This window comes from Esox lucius, chromosome 10 (genome assembly GCF_011004845.1).
Source record: "Esox lucius isolate fEsoLuc1 chromosome 10, fEsoLuc1.pri, whole genome shotgun sequence".
Taxonomy (NCBI): Eukaryota; Metazoa; Chordata; class Actinopteri; order Esociformes; family Esocidae; genus Esox; species Esox lucius.
The window spans coordinates 25,957,655-25,974,491 of record NC_047578.1 but is presented as its reverse complement, the minus strand read 5'-3'; the positions used below and the strand labels follow the sequence as shown (position 1 = coordinate 25,974,491).

General features: G+C 39.8%; 2 protein-coding genes across 4 annotated transcripts; one reads left to right on the top strand and one right to left on the bottom strand.

The window, feature by feature from the left end:
• The first annotated feature begins 4,455 nt into the window (after positions 1 to 4,455).
• cdcp1b (CUB domain containing protein 1b) lies at positions 4,456 to 14,044 on the top strand. Of its 3 annotated transcripts, none has more exons than XM_010900448.3 (13): positions 4,456 to 4,562; positions 5,742 to 5,815; positions 7,465 to 7,698; positions 7,990 to 8,346; positions 8,438 to 8,629; positions 8,758 to 9,114; positions 9,258 to 9,452; positions 9,835 to 10,026; positions 10,251 to 10,448; positions 10,850 to 11,206; positions 11,413 to 11,769; positions 12,653 to 12,740; positions 12,989 to 14,044. In XM_010900448.3, the coding sequence occupies exons 1-13, from the start codon at positions 4,507 to 4,509 to the stop codon at positions 13,506 to 13,508; spliced, it is 3,177 nt and encodes a 1,058-aa protein (XP_010898750.2). In that variant the 5' UTR covers positions 4,456 to 4,506; the 3' UTR covers positions 13,509 to 14,044. The 3 variants fall into 3 exon arrangements, with proteins under 3 accessions (XP_010898750.2, XP_019906071.2, XP_010898751.2); XM_020050512.3 differs by lacking the exon at positions 4,456 to 4,562 and adding an exon at positions 5,418 to 5,600; XM_010900449.3 differs by lacking the exon at positions 4,456 to 4,562 and adding an exon at positions 5,460 to 5,568.
• Positions 14,045 to 14,071: 27 nt separating this feature from the next.
• LOC105028018 (tetranectin) lies at positions 14,072 to 16,592 on the bottom strand. The gene is made up of 3 exons (XM_010900447.5): positions 15,935 to 16,592; positions 15,546 to 15,644; positions 14,072 to 15,414 (listed from the first exon to the last, which is right to left on the bottom strand). Exons 1-3 carry the CDS (start codon positions 16,026 to 16,028, stop codon positions 15,017 to 15,019), a joined length of 591 nt encoding a protein of 196 aa, XP_010898749.2. The 5' UTR covers positions 16,029 to 16,592; the 3' UTR covers positions 14,072 to 15,016.
• Between the last annotated feature and the right edge of the window lie 245 nt (positions 16,593 to 16,837).

The window sequence follows — 16,837 nt, the reverse complement described above, 5'->3', positions numbered from 1 at the left end:
ATTCAGGAAACCCAGGAGCACTTGAGTACTGTAAAATAAATGGAAAAATAAGTGTTATTCTTGTAACTAATTAAACACATCTGAATATATTAAATGGTCTAATAAAAACCATAACCACAATCGCAACGGTTATTTGATTTATAAACAGTGAGGTGATTATCATCTTCACAAAAGATTATTCCTGAAACGCAGTGAAACGCAGTGAAATGCCTTGCCTTTCAGGATTTTTCCCAAACATGGAAGACTTCAAATAAACTTATTGCATAGGCTTCTTTACACACACATTTAAAAAAATATATATATAAAAAAGAAATATATATATCTTACAATAAGGACGACTATCAATTAGCACATCCAACATAATTTATTTAGGAGGATGTTTGTGTGTAGACCAAACCAGTGATAAAACCAGTCAAATGTTTGGACACACCTCATCATTCATCACAGGTGTCAAACCGGTTCCGTGGAGGGCCGGGTGTCTGCAGGTTTTGACTCTTACCTTAATTGGTTGATTAATTAGGTCACTAATTGGTTAGTTTCTACCCTCACCTGGTTGTGTAGGTCTGAACTGGGAACCAATTTATAGAAAAAACAAAAGCCTGCAGACACTCGGCCCTCCGTGGAACCGTTTTGACACCACATCAAAACTCTTAAATATCATGGAATCATGTAGTAACTAAAAGTGTTAAACAAATCAAAATACATTTCATATTTTAGATTCTTCAAAGTAGCCGTCCTTTGCCTTGATGACCGCTTTGTACACACTATGCATTCTCTCAACCAGCTTCATGAGGTAGTCTCGAATGCATTTCAATTACCAAGTGTGATTGTTAAAAGTTCATTTTAATTTATTGCTAGGATAGCCCTTTGTGTTTGTGTCCTATAGACACAAACACAAAATAAAACACATATAGACAAAAGTATCATTACATAACAAACATACACAACAAATACACAGATACAAATAGTTCACTAACCCTAAAGAAATGTATGGAATTTATTTCCTTCTCAATGTTTTTGAGCAAATCAGTTTTGTTGTGACAAGGTAGGGTTTGTATACAGAAGACCATCACTATGTCTATGCTGTAGTAGTCCACATTATGGCAAGAACAGTGGCTACTGGTGTTCCACAAGGCTGCGAGCTGAGTCCCCTCTTGTACTCCCTCTTTACCCATGACTGTGTTCCTGTACACAGTTCCAACAACATCATCAAGTTCGCAGACAACACCACGGTGGTAGTCCTGATCAGTGACAATGATAAGTCTGCCTACAGGGAGGAGGTCACCTGCCTGGTGGCATGGTGCGCTAACAAAAATCTGGTCCTCAATGCAAAAAAGACCAAGGAGCTCATTGTGGATTACGGGAAGTCTAAAGGCTGCAGTCATGCCCCAGTTCTCATCAATGGCACTGAGGTGGAGCATGTCTGGCTTCAAATTCCTGGGGGTCCACATCTCCGAGGACACCTCCTAGACCCTCAACACCTCAACCCTGGTCAAAAAAGTGCAGTAGCCTCTGTAATTTTAGAGGAGGCTGAAGAAGGCCCACCTGTTTTCTCAGATCCTTGTGTAGGGCGCGCGTCATCATCAGAGACCCTTCACACCCACACCACAAACTGTTTTCCCTCCTACCATCAGGCAGACGGTACAGGTCTCTTCATTCCCGCACCAGCAGGCTCAGGAAATGTTTTTTTCCATCTAGTGTAACCTCTATCACTAACAATATCCACCTGCCCATTGTTTTTTACTGCCTCTCAGGGACCCTTGTACTACTGGACTCTGACACTGCCTTGCAAAGGATGATAAGTAAGTTCTCAGTTGTTTTATGTATGTGTCTACCTCGGGTATCTCATTGCTGATATACCAGCATTTCAGTTGCACATGCCACCTTGCACCTTCAATTTGCTGGCACTGCACATTCAGAATTGTCATTTGTACTTGCATTTGCCTCATTGCACAACTATTAATTCCCCACTTGTATAAACATGCACTTAATACTTGTAAATGTTCTGCCCTCCCCTATTTGCCTTCATTGTTCATTTAGAATTGACCTTTGCACTGTATTTGCCCTCATTGCACATCTATACATTCCATTTGTAACATACACTATAACTAATACTTGTACATTTCCTGCCCCCTTCTTCCATTTGCACTTATGGTTAGATGCGAACTGCATTTCGTTGTACAGTACTCGTATTGTTCAATGACAATAAAGTTGAATCAAATATAAATGTATCTAATCTAAAATAAGCAAATAGAAACAACAGTCCATTATTACTACTTTAAGACATGAAGGTCAATCAATCCGGAAGATTTCAAGAACTTTTAAAGTTTCTTCAATTGCAGTTGCAAAAACCATCAAGCCTAATGATGAAATTAGCTATATGAGGGTCACTACAGGAAAGGAAGACCCACATATACCTCTGCAGCAGAGGAAAAGTTAACTAGATTGACCAGCCTCAGAAATCAGCAATAAACTGCAGCTCAGATTGCAACCCAAATAAATGCATCACAGAGTTCAGTAGCAACAGATACACAACACCAGCTGTTTGGTGGAGACTGCATGGTTAAATTGCCGTAGAAACCACTAATGAAGGACACCAATATGAAAAGATTTGCTTGGGCCAAAAAACACAAGAAATGGACATTTGACCAGTGGAAATCTGCATTTTGGTCTGATAAGTTCAAATGTAAGTTTTTTTTTTATTTCAGTGTCTTTGTAGCTTAAAATGCTGTGTCTCTGTGAGCTGCAGAATGGGTGAATGGATGATCTCTGTATGTGTGGTTCTCACCATAAAGCATGGAGGAGGGGGTATGACGGTGTGGGGGTGCTTTGCTGGTGACACTGTCTGTGTTTTATTTAGAATTCAAGGTGTACTCAACCAGCATGGCTACCACAGCATTCTGCTGCAATACGGTATCCCATCTGGTTTGTGGTTAGTGGGATTATCATTTGTTTTTCAATGGGACAAAACACGCCTCCAGTCTGTGTAGGGGATAATTGACCAAGAAGGAGAGTGATGGTGCTGCATCAGATGACCATGCCTTTGCAATTACTCGACCTCAACCCAACTGAGATGTTTTGGGATGTTTTGGACGGCTAAGTGAAGGAAATGCAGCCAACAAGTGCTTAGCATATGTCAAGTCTATTGGAAAAACATTCCTGGTGACTATCACATGAAGCTGATTGAGAGAATGCCAAGAGTTTGTGAAGCAAAGAGTGTGCAAAGCAAAGTGTGTGTCATCAAGGCAAAGCGTGGCTACTTTGAAGAATCTAAAATATAAATGTATTTTGATTTGTGAACCCTTTTCGTTACCATATGATTCCATATGTTGTTTCATAGTTTTGTTGTCTTGACTATTATTCGATAACGAGGAAAATAGTAAAAATAAAGAAATACCTCTGAATGAGTAGGTGTGTCCAAACTTTTGACTGGTACTATACATAGGTCTACTCACTGCACGAACTGCAAGTGAAGCAGGTGTCATGGTATAGCTTTTCCATTGCTTGGCAAGCTCTGCCAACACCATACCCACCCTCACAGCATCTTGCACAGCTCCCTGAAAAGGGCAAACCAAACACAATAGACACCAAACAGGAATACAAATAAACTACACACTATATAACCCATGTTTGATTAAATACCCCTCAACACTCCTGCCAGGGCTATGCACTGTCAACTTAAGCACTCAGACACCTGTCGCCAATTCACAAATGCAAGCAGCAAAATACATGTCTACACAACATAAAACCGATATGCTGCTAGGTTGCTACAATTCAAAGACAACCATATGTTTGACCAAAGTAGAAAAATGTCTTACGATATCTGCCTTACCAAAGTAGATGTCAGTGCTGGTGTGGAAGTCCATCTCCACTTACAAAAGCCTCTCTATTTAAGTGAGCTTCTAAATGTATGTCTTAAACAGACATCAGGTCTGAGAGGGGAGCCCCTATCTGGGTTTATAGGAGCTCAGAAGGCCTTCTGGTCTCCCTTGGGGGTCAACTAGCCCACTGACTCCTGCAGAGAGGGGTAGGACTGGCTGAGGAAGGACAGACAAGGCCATCTGGCCACCAGATGACTTGGGTTGAACAAAGCTTTGAGAGAATTGGGACATCATGTCAGGGTGGAGAAGGGGTGAGGGAACTAAGCAACCAATTTGTGGGTGTTACTGCCCTCATGTGGTATTCCAGAGTTCTGCACATTATTACCAACATGCTCCAGAACATGATTTAACTGACAGACAGACTTAGCAGAGTAAGATAACACAGAAGTTAAGTCATGTTTTGGAGTGCTGTCTTCAAAAATCCAATAGCATGATTAATGACTACCTCACAAGGACAATCAAGGTGTTCGTTTTTTCACTTTACATACGAAACAGGGGTCGTATGTAAAGGCCACAAAACCACCCACATATAAGCAATTGTACTGTCAACTGGTTTCACCAAAGCTTAATGTCAATTAGATTGTGCTTAAATTTCAGTAGTCATGCCCCGGGCTACATCTCAGGAATGCTAGCATTATACCGCATAAGGCATGTGGGGGCAGGAGCATGTCCCAGATTGCAGTGAGTATGTGCTATATCCGGTGGAAGAAAAGCGCAAATGTTTATAGTATCTGCAATCGACAAAAACCTGCAAATCGTAGTCACAAGTCAAGCTTTTTAAAACTCTTTGAAATTATATGATGATTATATGCCAGATTTTCTGATTTAGAAGTGTTTGTTCTGGTACTAGGCTAACGAAGAAAACAGTCTACATCCAACCGTGTCATTTGTTTCTTCCTAGCAGTCGACTTCACTTATGGGTTGTGTGGTAGCTATTTTAAGATTAATGCACTAAATGTCAATCGCTCTGGTTAAGAGCATGTGCTCAATGACTAAAATGTAAAGTAAGAATTCTGTCAAAAAAAGATCACAGCCTAAACTGCACCTTCTTTTTTTATTTTTCTAATTATCTGTGAAAACCGCAAATCTTATTTTCCCTGCATATTAAAACAATAATTTATTTTCAGTTTCTTCACTGAAGATGTAGTTCAAATAAATCACAATATTACACATTGGTGTTACCCTGTAAGGATCAGCAATTGTATTTTCCTGCGCTGTTTCCAAATATTACTGTTTTAGAATTTGTTGCACAAATCACTTCTGTTTACCTTTATTAGCATTTTTCAAGCCTGTTTAAAATATATTACGTTACTGAAATTGATTGTCAGTGCTTCCAAAAAAAGATTGCTACCAAGATTGCTATCAAACCATCTCCATAAACTACGTTAGGTAAGGAACCACTAAATGTGTCGTTTATGAGTCCCATATCCCTTTAAAAGCCCCATTAGTGGGCCTTCCCACTCTGCAACAAATCCCCTCAAAAAGGTATTTCAAACAATGCAATAAGAAAATATGTCACTTTAAAATGTCGCCATATCATAGTTAGTATAGTAATTTGTTTTATATATGTTATTCAAATTAGATGTAGGGCATAATTGAAGTGAAAGGGGTGTTATAGGGGTGTCGAATGTTCGATCAGCGTTTTAAGTCAACGCTTCAACGGATATCCTCCATCAAGTTTCGACAGGTATGGTTGACGCCCTCCACTGCGAGAAACAGGTAGACTCATGTAAATCAGGAAGTTGTCCAGGCACCGCCGTTGAACGTCGTGTAGCGTAATATTTGACTATGCGAGGTCTGTGCGTTTAATAATAACATTTAGCCTGAGATATTTATGCTCATCTTTCTTTCGTTTATCAGGGACATGCAGCTCACCCCAACCTGTGCTCCAGCGCTGCTGGGAATTGTGATTTTGCTGCTCTGTCATCTGTCAGGTGAGTGAACGTTTAAAAGAAGCACTTCAACAAAGCAAGCAAGCAGGCGACTATATCCTACTTCGTAATCGTGTAGCATACGGAGTGGGGCCTTTGCATATACTTAATGTTGCAACGTGAAGATTGTTAGGAGAGTTTTATTAAACCTTGTTGGTAAAATACACGGTCCATACACAGAGATTGATCGATTTTGTTTTATACACGTATAATGACAAATGGTTTCAAAACCATTTCATGTGATCTATTAATGTATTCTGCATCTCGTATTCTACTGTAATGGAAAACGAACAGCATACAAACAGATGGGCATGTGTATGACTGTGCCTACATTTAGACAGGTTATACAGGTTGAAAAGCTGCAAACGACCTGTTTACACTAAAGTAAATTTCCGCAGAATACAAAGAAATCTGAACATGAGCTGAACAAGATTTTTTCGTTGCTGATATTGAATTATCTTATCTTATACTGATTGAGGTGATCTTGAAATAAGAACTCAACATGTCCAACATTGTTAACCCTCAGCTGATTTATGACCTCAGCCATATCTTGACTATGGTCTGGTTTTAAACCTTTTTTTTTTACTGTGGTTTTTCACAAATAAGAAATAGTTATCTATGAAATAATACATGCAAACATACAAGTGTGTACTACAGTATATAAATATAGTTATGCTACAGTATTTTGTTTTATGGGATGTAGGCAAAAGGATTAAATGGAATTGTCTTTGCATCATTAATGATTAACCAGCAATCTGTTTGAAAAGGAAAATTGAGGGCATATCAGCCTCAATCAAAGTTTCAGTGACTAATCATAATGAGTAACATTGATTTTGCACTGTAGAGTGGACTATTTGAGCTGTAGGTTTGCAATAAAGGGAGTAGTTAAAACTTTTCTGATAGTAGCTACATAATAATTTTCACCTTTATTAGAGCAAGAAAAGATCATTACATTTTTCAGTATTTTAACTAAAAAAACATTGCATTCCCTTTTTCCCTATGAAGTACACTGCCTTTGAGATATAAGGATATAAGCCACAGATATATAAGATATAAGCCACATTCTGGAGGTCTGATGCCTTACTGCAGCCCAGTACACATGCTTATGCTTTTTACAGTGTACTGTGAGATATGAATGCTGTCATATTGTTCTGGACTTGCTTCAAGTCTCTGCAGGTTTACGTGTTACCAAGAATTTCACTAAGGTTTATATAGAACCTGCCATGATATTTCTCTCACAGAGAAAGACCTACGAACAGTATTGGGTAACTGTCTTTTGGTTCATCAAACCATCAAACTTGCAAGTTCCAAATATAGGAAAATAGTTTCTTAAACAATACTTATAATACTTGCCCTCCACTTCAGTGCAGCCTCCAGTCAAAACATTCAAATATGTTCAAGCCTGTTTAAAATGTCCAGGGAAAGCATGTATTTAGCTGATATGTGGCATTTAAAAAAAAATTATTTAGTCTTGAGGTGTATTTTCTGTTAACTTCACTACAGTAATCTTAGGCTGTAAACAGTATTTTTATATATATATATATATATTTTTTTTTTTTACTCATCATAATGATGTATTAATGGACTAGGCTTTTTCAGTTTGAACTAGTTGTTAAACATGAAATAAACTTTATTTGGTTCTGTTCCCTCAGAATGTCTGCAAATGACCGTCCGCCCAGATAAAGATGTTACTGTGACTGTGTCATCCTCGCTGCTCCTTTCTTTGGAACAGTGCTCCGTTTGCAATGTCAGTGGAGGTGAAAATGACACACAGAAAATGTGTGACACATCTTTGGAACTGGTTCCCGATGAGGATGTCACCTTGCTTTTTAACTGCACTGAACCAGTGCAAAGTGCTTTTGCCATCCAGATTTACAGGAAAATTGGTGAGTCCAGAGAAACTTTCTAGCATTGCGTCTCCTTTTAGACTGCCAGGTCAATTTGATCAAACCAGCATTACCATATTACAGTGTCATACAATCAATCACTATTTCCAATAAAATATTGTTTTGACAAAAAAACGAACAGATGCTTCAGAATTTGAGATGCTGTGGTGGCTGTCAACAAAGGTACTGCATAAAAGCAGCAGAGGCCTGTCTGATTAAAATATCGCTGTTAATCCAGTTTTGTTTGGGTTTTTTCACCTTTTACCTGTTTTGTGACTTTATGTTACCCAGAATGCAGCAAGGATTCCTGCAGCCCTGCCACAGGTGCAGCTCAGCCTTCCCTCTTCCAAGAGTTTAATAGAACCCTTGTTTGGGGCCTAAGTGTGCCAGACAAAACAGTTTTGAGTTTGGACTTCCCTGCTGAAGGGCTGAAGGAGATGACTGAATCAGGGTTGTGTCAAGATGGCTACCAGTACACTGTAAACATGATCAGCACTAATGGAGGTGTTGGAAGTAAGACATACTGCAGGAATGGCTCTGTGACTCACCTAGATATACCAAGCCAAACCACAGTTTCTTTGCAAGTTCATAACGGCCGGGAGGTAGGGTCCTCTATATTCACGGCCACTGCAAAACCAATGAAGAAACGTAAGTTCTTTCAACTCTTCAGTTCATGGTTGACCCTACTATGAGCGGTGTATGTAGTCTTATCTTTTCCTTCATTTTTTATCTTCCTCAGAGAGCCGGATGATATTGGTGACCCCAGAGCCAAATTCTATTGTCATCATCAGAACGGACAGCAAAGCCAAAGAATGCAATATGTGTGTTGGGTCCACCTGCAAATCCAGTCAACTGGAAGTTACCAGCGCCACCTCTGTGGACTTCACCTGCTCACAAGATGTCTACAAAGTGGAGATCAACAGGCATATTGGTAAAACGCCTAAGACCCATTTTCATTTGGACAAAATGGCTTCAACCAAACCCAACTAGTAACACAGCAAGCTTCTCTGGTGCAGTGCAGCCAGTATCGATTCACTGATATTATGTTTTTTCCTCCAGATTGCAGTAAGATCAGCTGCAGCGGGAACATCGTTCAGATGGAGTCATCCCTGTTATTAGACTTCAACAGAACCTTCACCTGGGACCTGAAGGGCCCACCCGGCAGGTCCTTCCAGCTGGACTTCCCGTTGTCTGGGATGAGACAGATTCCCCCTTCAAAGACCTGTCCTGACAATCATACTTACACAATAACCACGTACCAGCGAACCGGGGCTGCCACCATCGGTGTGTTCTGCCAAGGTGACACCGTTACCACAGTCCAGGTGCTGTTCAAGGGCCGGGTTTCCCTCGAAGTTCCTGGGAACCAGAAGCTGGAACCGCTGGAATTCAACGTCACCGTCGGACCGGAGATTAAAAGTGAGTGTCTGGAAGTGTTAGGGGAGCCATAGAAAATGAATGCCCGGGTACGTGACAGAAGTCATGAGACAATGTCTATTCAGTGATTGCCAGAACCCTTGAAGGAATTACTTATGCTATAATTGAACCCCTTTTTCTTCCAGTGTTGGCTGTGCTCAAAGTTGACTTGCCTCGAGGTGTGTCAGATACAGACTTTCTGTCAGCCAACTTCCCTAAAGATTTCCCTGATGACTCAGTGATGAGGTGGGACTTCAAGGTGCCTGGCAGGCATAACTACACAGTCAACTTCCTGAATTACACGGACCCCCTCTGTAAGAAGCTAGGTCCATCAGAACAAGGTTAGGACAAAAGGGATTCTAATATCCCATTATTTATGCTATTTAAAAATACCAACTTCTGTGTTTGATATGACTGGGAGTGACATTTAGCAGCTCAAAAACATTGATATCACAAAATGTCCATCACAATATAGTATTGAGAAAAATAAACAATTGTAATGGGTTTCTTAATAATATGAATTGATAACAGAACTGTTTTACTTTTGAATGTATTTAGTTGGATGTTTAAAAACTTTAATCCATAGCCAGTTTTAAACATTCTTGACCATTAGTCATGTTTTCAATGCTGAATTAATGGAACCTAACAAAATGTCAGACTCATGGATGTACATTTTAGAACATGTGCATTCAAGTTGTCTTAAACTTGTGTTGTTGAACCTAGATCCGAATGAAGTAAAGCTTGAATATCGAAAGGAAGGAGAAGTGGTGGACATCAAGTCGACTCTGATGGACCCACAGCCAAGACACAGTCAAGGCAGCTTCAGCATGACCCTGTTTAACTGTATGGTAAACAATACCAAACCAGGCCTGTCTCTCAACTTTAGGGTCTCAGTGATGAGAAGCAGCCATCCAGGTATAAAAACGATTGGCAAACAAATGATTACATGGATTTGTGTTTTATTGTATGCATTTGATATGTAACCAGACATACTTTTTAAACATAGATACTTTCAGATACCTAATTCAGCTTGGTCATTCATATATTCTATGGCTTAAAATCAGGCTGATCAATCAGTTGATAAGTGATGTTTTTCTCAGATGTTGACTGTGTCTGTCTGTTTTATATTCCCTGTTCAGTTGTCTGTGCTGTAAGCTCACCAGAGGACGAGGGGCTAATCTTCAACATTGAGAACAGTGGCTTTGACCCCGATTGTGAGATGAGTGAAGATTCTGTAGTCCAGGAGAAGATCACCATTCTCCCAGGGACTAAAGCCAACCTTTCTTTCCTGGACTGTTCAAATAAAGACCTACGTCTGACAGCCAGCAAAGCCATAGGTACTGTAACAATGTGTTCTCAGTCAACTTACCTGATAGGATAATAGGAAATTAATTAGCCGTCCACAATTCTCCTGGCAAAAAATGCCTCAAAAGTTTTTTGGAACATCTTGCACAGGATATTGTCATGGAAAGGGTTGCTCACTGCTGTAAGATGTGCGTTTACCACTATCAATATGAACAATATTATGTTGAATCCCTATACAGACTAGTGTTTGTCTAATCCTGTGTAACATCACTGTTTGATCCCACTGACTTTCCTTCTAAAATAATGGATTGTATGTCATTGTTGCTTTTAAAATGTCTGATGAAGCTCATAATATTTGTGTATTGTCGTGTTAGATTTTTATTTCATGTTGGAACTTATTATAATATCCAAAGTTTCTGTGGATTTGTTGCAGGGTGCCAGAGTTTGGATTTGTGCTCGGCGAGTGGGACTCTCACAGTCCCCGAAATGCCAGCATGCCTCCGAGTGCCACTCCAAAGCTTTACATGGCATCTCAACATCCCAACATATAGCACCGTGGATCTATTTCCCCCCAAAGGAAGCCTTAGGCAGTCTCTTCCAGGACAGGATTGCGACGGCAGTCTGTCTTTTCACTTGGCAGAGGGCGATGGGTCCTCCATTGGCTACTTCTGCTCTGATGGCATCATTCGCAAAGTCCAAGTACAGTCCAATGTCTCCATCACTGCCACAGCAAAGGACCTTCACCGGGAAGAGCCCTTCCTCAATGTGTCCTTTAGTGAAGAAATCTCAGGCATGCTAACTTCTAGTCATTTATTATCATCTAACAACTTTTTTTTAATTATTATTCCTTGTGTAACATTTACAAGGTGGCACATAGAACAATACTGCAATAGCAAAGGTGTTTTTATTAAAACAAAAAGAAACAAAGATTCTGCCCATGTGTTCATTTTAATAATATTGAAAAGGATTGTTCCGCAATTACTTTTTTTCTCTTAGAGAGCATCATATACACAGTCCAGCCCAAGATGGGTTACCCAAACCTCCTGGCCACACCAAGCTGGCCTGACGGCATGACGCCGCTTTCCACCGTGTCCTGGATTGTCATTCTGCCCAGAAACCTCCAGGCTGAACTGCTGTTCACCAACATCAGCCAGCCAAAGTGTGGCCAGAGGCATACACACATCAAGGTGCTGACCCTTGACTCTCCCGAAGAGATATTGAGTCTCAAGGAGGATGAAGAGGCAGTGGACAAGCTGATCGTCCCTGAAAGCTTCTACCTCAACCTGTCCAACTGTATGCCGGAGGAAGGAACATTTCGTGTACTCAGCAGGGTCACTTTGCAGAAGACTAGCAGTAAGGACCTGCTTTATTGGACTGTGGTTTTGCTAAGATATGAAAACAATTCTGTAATTCCTGACTCAAGAACCTTTTGGTTATTTCAATAACTCTCAAGGGAGATCACATTTTAAGGTTAAAATGAAAACATAATTGTGTAGTATTTTAATATCATAGAAGACATAAAACCACTTTGTGCAGTTAAAGATATTTTAAACATATAGAGCAGGGATCATAAACCAAAATGTATTAACATCAAATTAACTGACCATTTACCGCAGTCATTTTGGATATTGGTAATTACAAGAAATAGCCTATATTAGATAAATGCTAATAATTTGCTAATATAAGTGATTGTTAATGGTTATTGGATACATTTTCCGCAATATGTTCAAATTTTATGATTTTGCATAATGTCCTTTATTGGCAGATAGGATGTCTGGAGCTCATCTCCTTACGTAGATGGAAAAATAGTCTATTCTATAATCAAACTTGTGACATCATGCAGTTTGTTGAAACTGGCTGAAAAATACTTAAAAATCACATTGTTGACTGCACTAATGTATAAAAAAAAAACTGTTTTGATTGACCAAAACCGTATATTAGGTTTTAACAGCAACATCCTAAGAATAAATAAAACCTTGATCAAACATAATGAAAAGTTCTCTAGGCTCTAAGATAAAACTGATGTTATTTTGGGGACCTTTGTGGGTGTATACTTTAGCTTGATCTTAAACTAAATGAAAATAGAAATTCAGTTTCAATAAAAAAAAAGTTATCACAGGTGGTTTTGTAATACAAAGTGTAATACTATTTACGATGCTTGCGTTTCTGTTATTGTTGCTTGCAGCTCAATGTCATTCTTACCATATCTAATCATGATTCTTGTACGTTTTGGTAGAGCTGTTCCTGGGTGGCATTGTTGGAGCTGTGGGAGCCGTGTTGCTCCTGATGCTTATTGTGTTGCCAGTCATCTGCTTTATGTTGAGGTAAGAACTTGTCTCACTGGCAGCGGCTATCGTAGTCACATCAGCCAGTCTAGGTGAGAACACCTACCTAACTAGAACAATCTGTGGTGCGATGTTTGGTCTTTAAGCTGTTAGTTATTTTGTCTGTGATTTTGGTGTGATTACTGTGGTAATGTTTGTAGGCTGTTGAGGTCCGTGTGTGACTGTTTTACCATACGTGGACGTCTTGCTTTACAGAACCATTTTTATTCTTATTTTGTACTTTACAGAAAAAAGAAAAGAACAATGGTCAGTGAGGCTTCCATCTACATGGGAAAACAGAGCAACCTCAACCCTGGCCATGGTGTGTTCGCCAAGAGTCGGTCTGACAATGACTCTCACGTCTACACCTCAATCGAGGACACTATGGTGTATGGCCACCTGCTCCGGGAGCCCGGCTATTTGAACGTCGTCCAGGACCACTTTGAAGGAGCACCGGTTGACAGCTACCGGACGTTCATGGCACTCCCAGACGGAAGCCCAGAGATCACAGAGACTCCTGCAGACGATGTGCCTGATATTGATCATGAGAAAGACAAGTATAGACCATTCCTGGACACTTCATCGTCCTTTATGCCATCAAGACCTCGCACTCCCATTGACCGCCAGGATAGCATGGGTTTCATGGACCGCAGAATGGTGGACACTGAGCTGTGTACGTTCAAGAGCATTGGGGATATTAATAACATTAGACTGTCTGGCTCAGACCAAATCTCAGATCCGGCACACTTAACAGATGCAGATGGATGAATTGATTTGGCACAAGTTGGTACTGTGAGATGGACTATTGTAACTCATTTCACATACCTCCCAAGTGTTTTCATATCGTTCCAGTGGAGACATGGGGGCAGAAGTGCCTTTTTTAGAACTTTCATAAGACCATAGGACAAAACAATTGGACCAGCCTTTACTGGAACCTCTACCCTTTGTCTAAGCATCTTGAAAGTGATTTCTGAAACCCAGTACCTGGTGTGGCTCTTGTGTATTTTAACAGTGGTGACTTGTTTTTGTGTCTGTCGTGATTTTAAATTGTATTTGTTGAATCTTCTAGTGTGTCCTTTAATATAATGGTATTTTAGAAACATCCCCTCAACCTGCATGTGTATATATTGTTGACCTGGATCACTGGTTTGCAGTGTATCTAGAAGTGTTTTTTTAATAATTTTTATCACATGACTGGATTTTGTCCCAGCAGTTCTTATTAGACATAACTGAACAAAAATCCTTAGACATTTTGTTCCAAGTATGCATTGCATTATGAATAAAGCGGTATCTATGACATAATGGATTTGAATCTGTACAATGTTTTGCTTAGAGGCACCTAAAATGACCTGCTAACAAATACCAAAGGTTTCCTCCTTTTTGTGATGGGAAAAGTGACATTCCTTTGGCTAAAATCTGTGACCTTTTGTGCTGGCTTGCAGTTTATAACCACAGGAACGTACACCACGAAAGACTGGAATATTGTTTGTAAGGCTTTCATTGGTGTGGTTACCACTGTTCAGAGGGACTTTTATGGGAAAGATTTAGCCAGATCCTGAGGGTCAACAGATTATAATCCTCCTGCAGCATCACACTTTGTGTCTACAATTCTGTCTCCCCCACAAAAGTTCTTCTTAGTTTTTCTTCAAGTATTAGAATCATGTTTCCCTCTTAAGATGTTTGATATCCATTTTGTGATTAATTCGCTGCTCCAACACAACTCTTAGCAGACTTGAGACAGTGAAAGTAGGGATGTATTCCAAAGCCTACCAGATGCCATTCAAGGGCCCCTAAGAGTGTTTCTTTTGTTGAGTAATGCATAATGTTTTAATACATTTTCTTAGACACACCCATTATTTCAGAACTTGAGTTTCATACTTTTTCAATGTATCAGGCTGGATGTTTTTAATGAAGTATTCAAAGTCTAGCTTTGAAAGACAAGCTTGTTTTTGTAAATTAGATGGAAAAGCAGCAGATTAAGTCTACCAGAAATCTGGACAGTAAAAATCTTATACATGTAGAAAAGACTTTAAATTCACATGTCATTTTCAGTTTCCCAAAGATGAATCCTGCTCCTGCATGAAACCACCCATTAAGTTTTAGAAACATAACTCGACAACATGTACCAAAGATTTACCAGTCCTTTTTTTCTAGGTATCGTCTAAGTGTCAGTAATGAGAAAACAGTGAACAATGTTTACATTTTGGAAAATATATGGCAGACAAAAATACAATTAAAGCAGGGGAAATGCAAACTTAAAACACAAAAAAAGCACACTAGATGATGTTGAATTCACAGACAGAGGCCTTTGCCTCATGACAGTTGTCATTCCACCATTTCCCACCTGTAGCTTCTGAGAGGATTGCACAGTTCTTTGAACGATCTGTTTTGGGGGATTTCGAATCAGAGTCCCAGTTCTTGTAGAGGATGCTGTTTCCTGCTTGGTCAATCCAGTTGCCCTCAGTCACCATGTCGCTAATACCCAGCCAGATCTGCTCATCTGGACCGATGCTCTCACGGACATAGTCGCTGAGCTGGTCATTCTGGTGTTTGGACAAAGGGGTACTGAGTACACCGCCCAGGGCAATGCAGTTGTCAATGGCTGTGTGGTAGCTCTTCTTCATAGGCTCAGCGAGGAAACACTTGCCGTGAACCTTGATTCCTTTCAAACAAACTGTGGAGCCAAGCCAAATTAAAAACTGGAACCGTACTGTCAGAGCTCCTTAAGTGTTAACCGAACGATATACTTGGTTAATATTTACTCTATGCCCAGAGGGTACTGTATAATACCAATATACGACTCACCTGACTGCAAAGCCTGTTGCTCCTTCATTATATTTAGATCCTGAACAATGTCATTGATCTGTTTCCGCAATTCCTCTATGGCTGCATCTTTGCCTTCCTCTAAACCAAAACACAAAAAAGTGGAAAATGAGAAACTCAAAGACGAGATAAACTTTAAACACTAGGTTCCTACTCCAGTATGATAGCTAAAACAGATGTGTTGCTTGAAACTGTTGATCTGTAGGCAATGTTCTGGCTAAACTAAAAAAAATCTAATTTCCCTCAAAATACATTACTCTTAAAAAATTTGAGCAGTCTAAGAAAACTTTCAGAAATGGTATTTGTTGACTTAAAACAATTTAAACAATGTTAAGAAAGCATGTTGACAAAGGATAGTATGAGAAATCTACCTTTGACGGCTTTCTTCCTAGGGAAAGCTTGCTGGAATGAACAGTTAACAAGAAGGAATATTCCAAAGACCAAACAGCCTCTCCGGTACTTCATGGCTAGACCTGTTGACTGCTTTAATGTGGAGCCTGGCAATTTATCTCCCTTTGCTCTCTCTTCCACAAAAGGAAGTGTAATTTAAAACTGCTGTTTGAAGCTGTCCAACCTCAGGACCTGTTACTTTTTCAGTCCTGGGCATTGCCTCAGTCATCCCAGTGATCCCACCCTGTACTTTGAAAGAAAACAATAGGGTGTAGTAGCTCTAATTTGAGTCCAATGGAATGTCCTTACTCACTAATTTACTACATTCTATGCTCATCTAAATCACTTCATTGGTTTATTGCAAAGATGAATTATTTGTTTTTAGTATCTCGGACAGGTTTTGAAAATGGTCAAAAAAAATCAAACAGACGTGTTTCATTTAAACCAGTCTCTACTATATGCCCCAAGGCCAGAGTTTTTAGGATGTGGAAAGGGTCCAGTCCCACATCTGCACTTTGGGCTGAGCACTTCAAACTCCTCAGAGGACACTGCCACGTGGCAAGTACAATAGGACAGTGACTGTTGCTATCAGTTATCTTCTCAAACACAAATATGTTTTCAGTTTTAGAGATTTACAATTAAAGAAACCTTTGACGTTACCTTTACTTAGTTAAATATTGTTTGTGAAATCCTGGCCAACCTGGAGGACTCAAAAAGGAAAGAGGCTTTAGTTTAATTCGAATGCCAAGAACGCATTGTTCAACTGTCTTCTCTGGTAAATCATGTGCTTCTACCTCCATCCCAGAGCACTAAGTAAACACCAATTCACTCTTCAAAGTACATGCCATTTCTATTTGTGATTCAAAATTCTCACCCTTGATGTA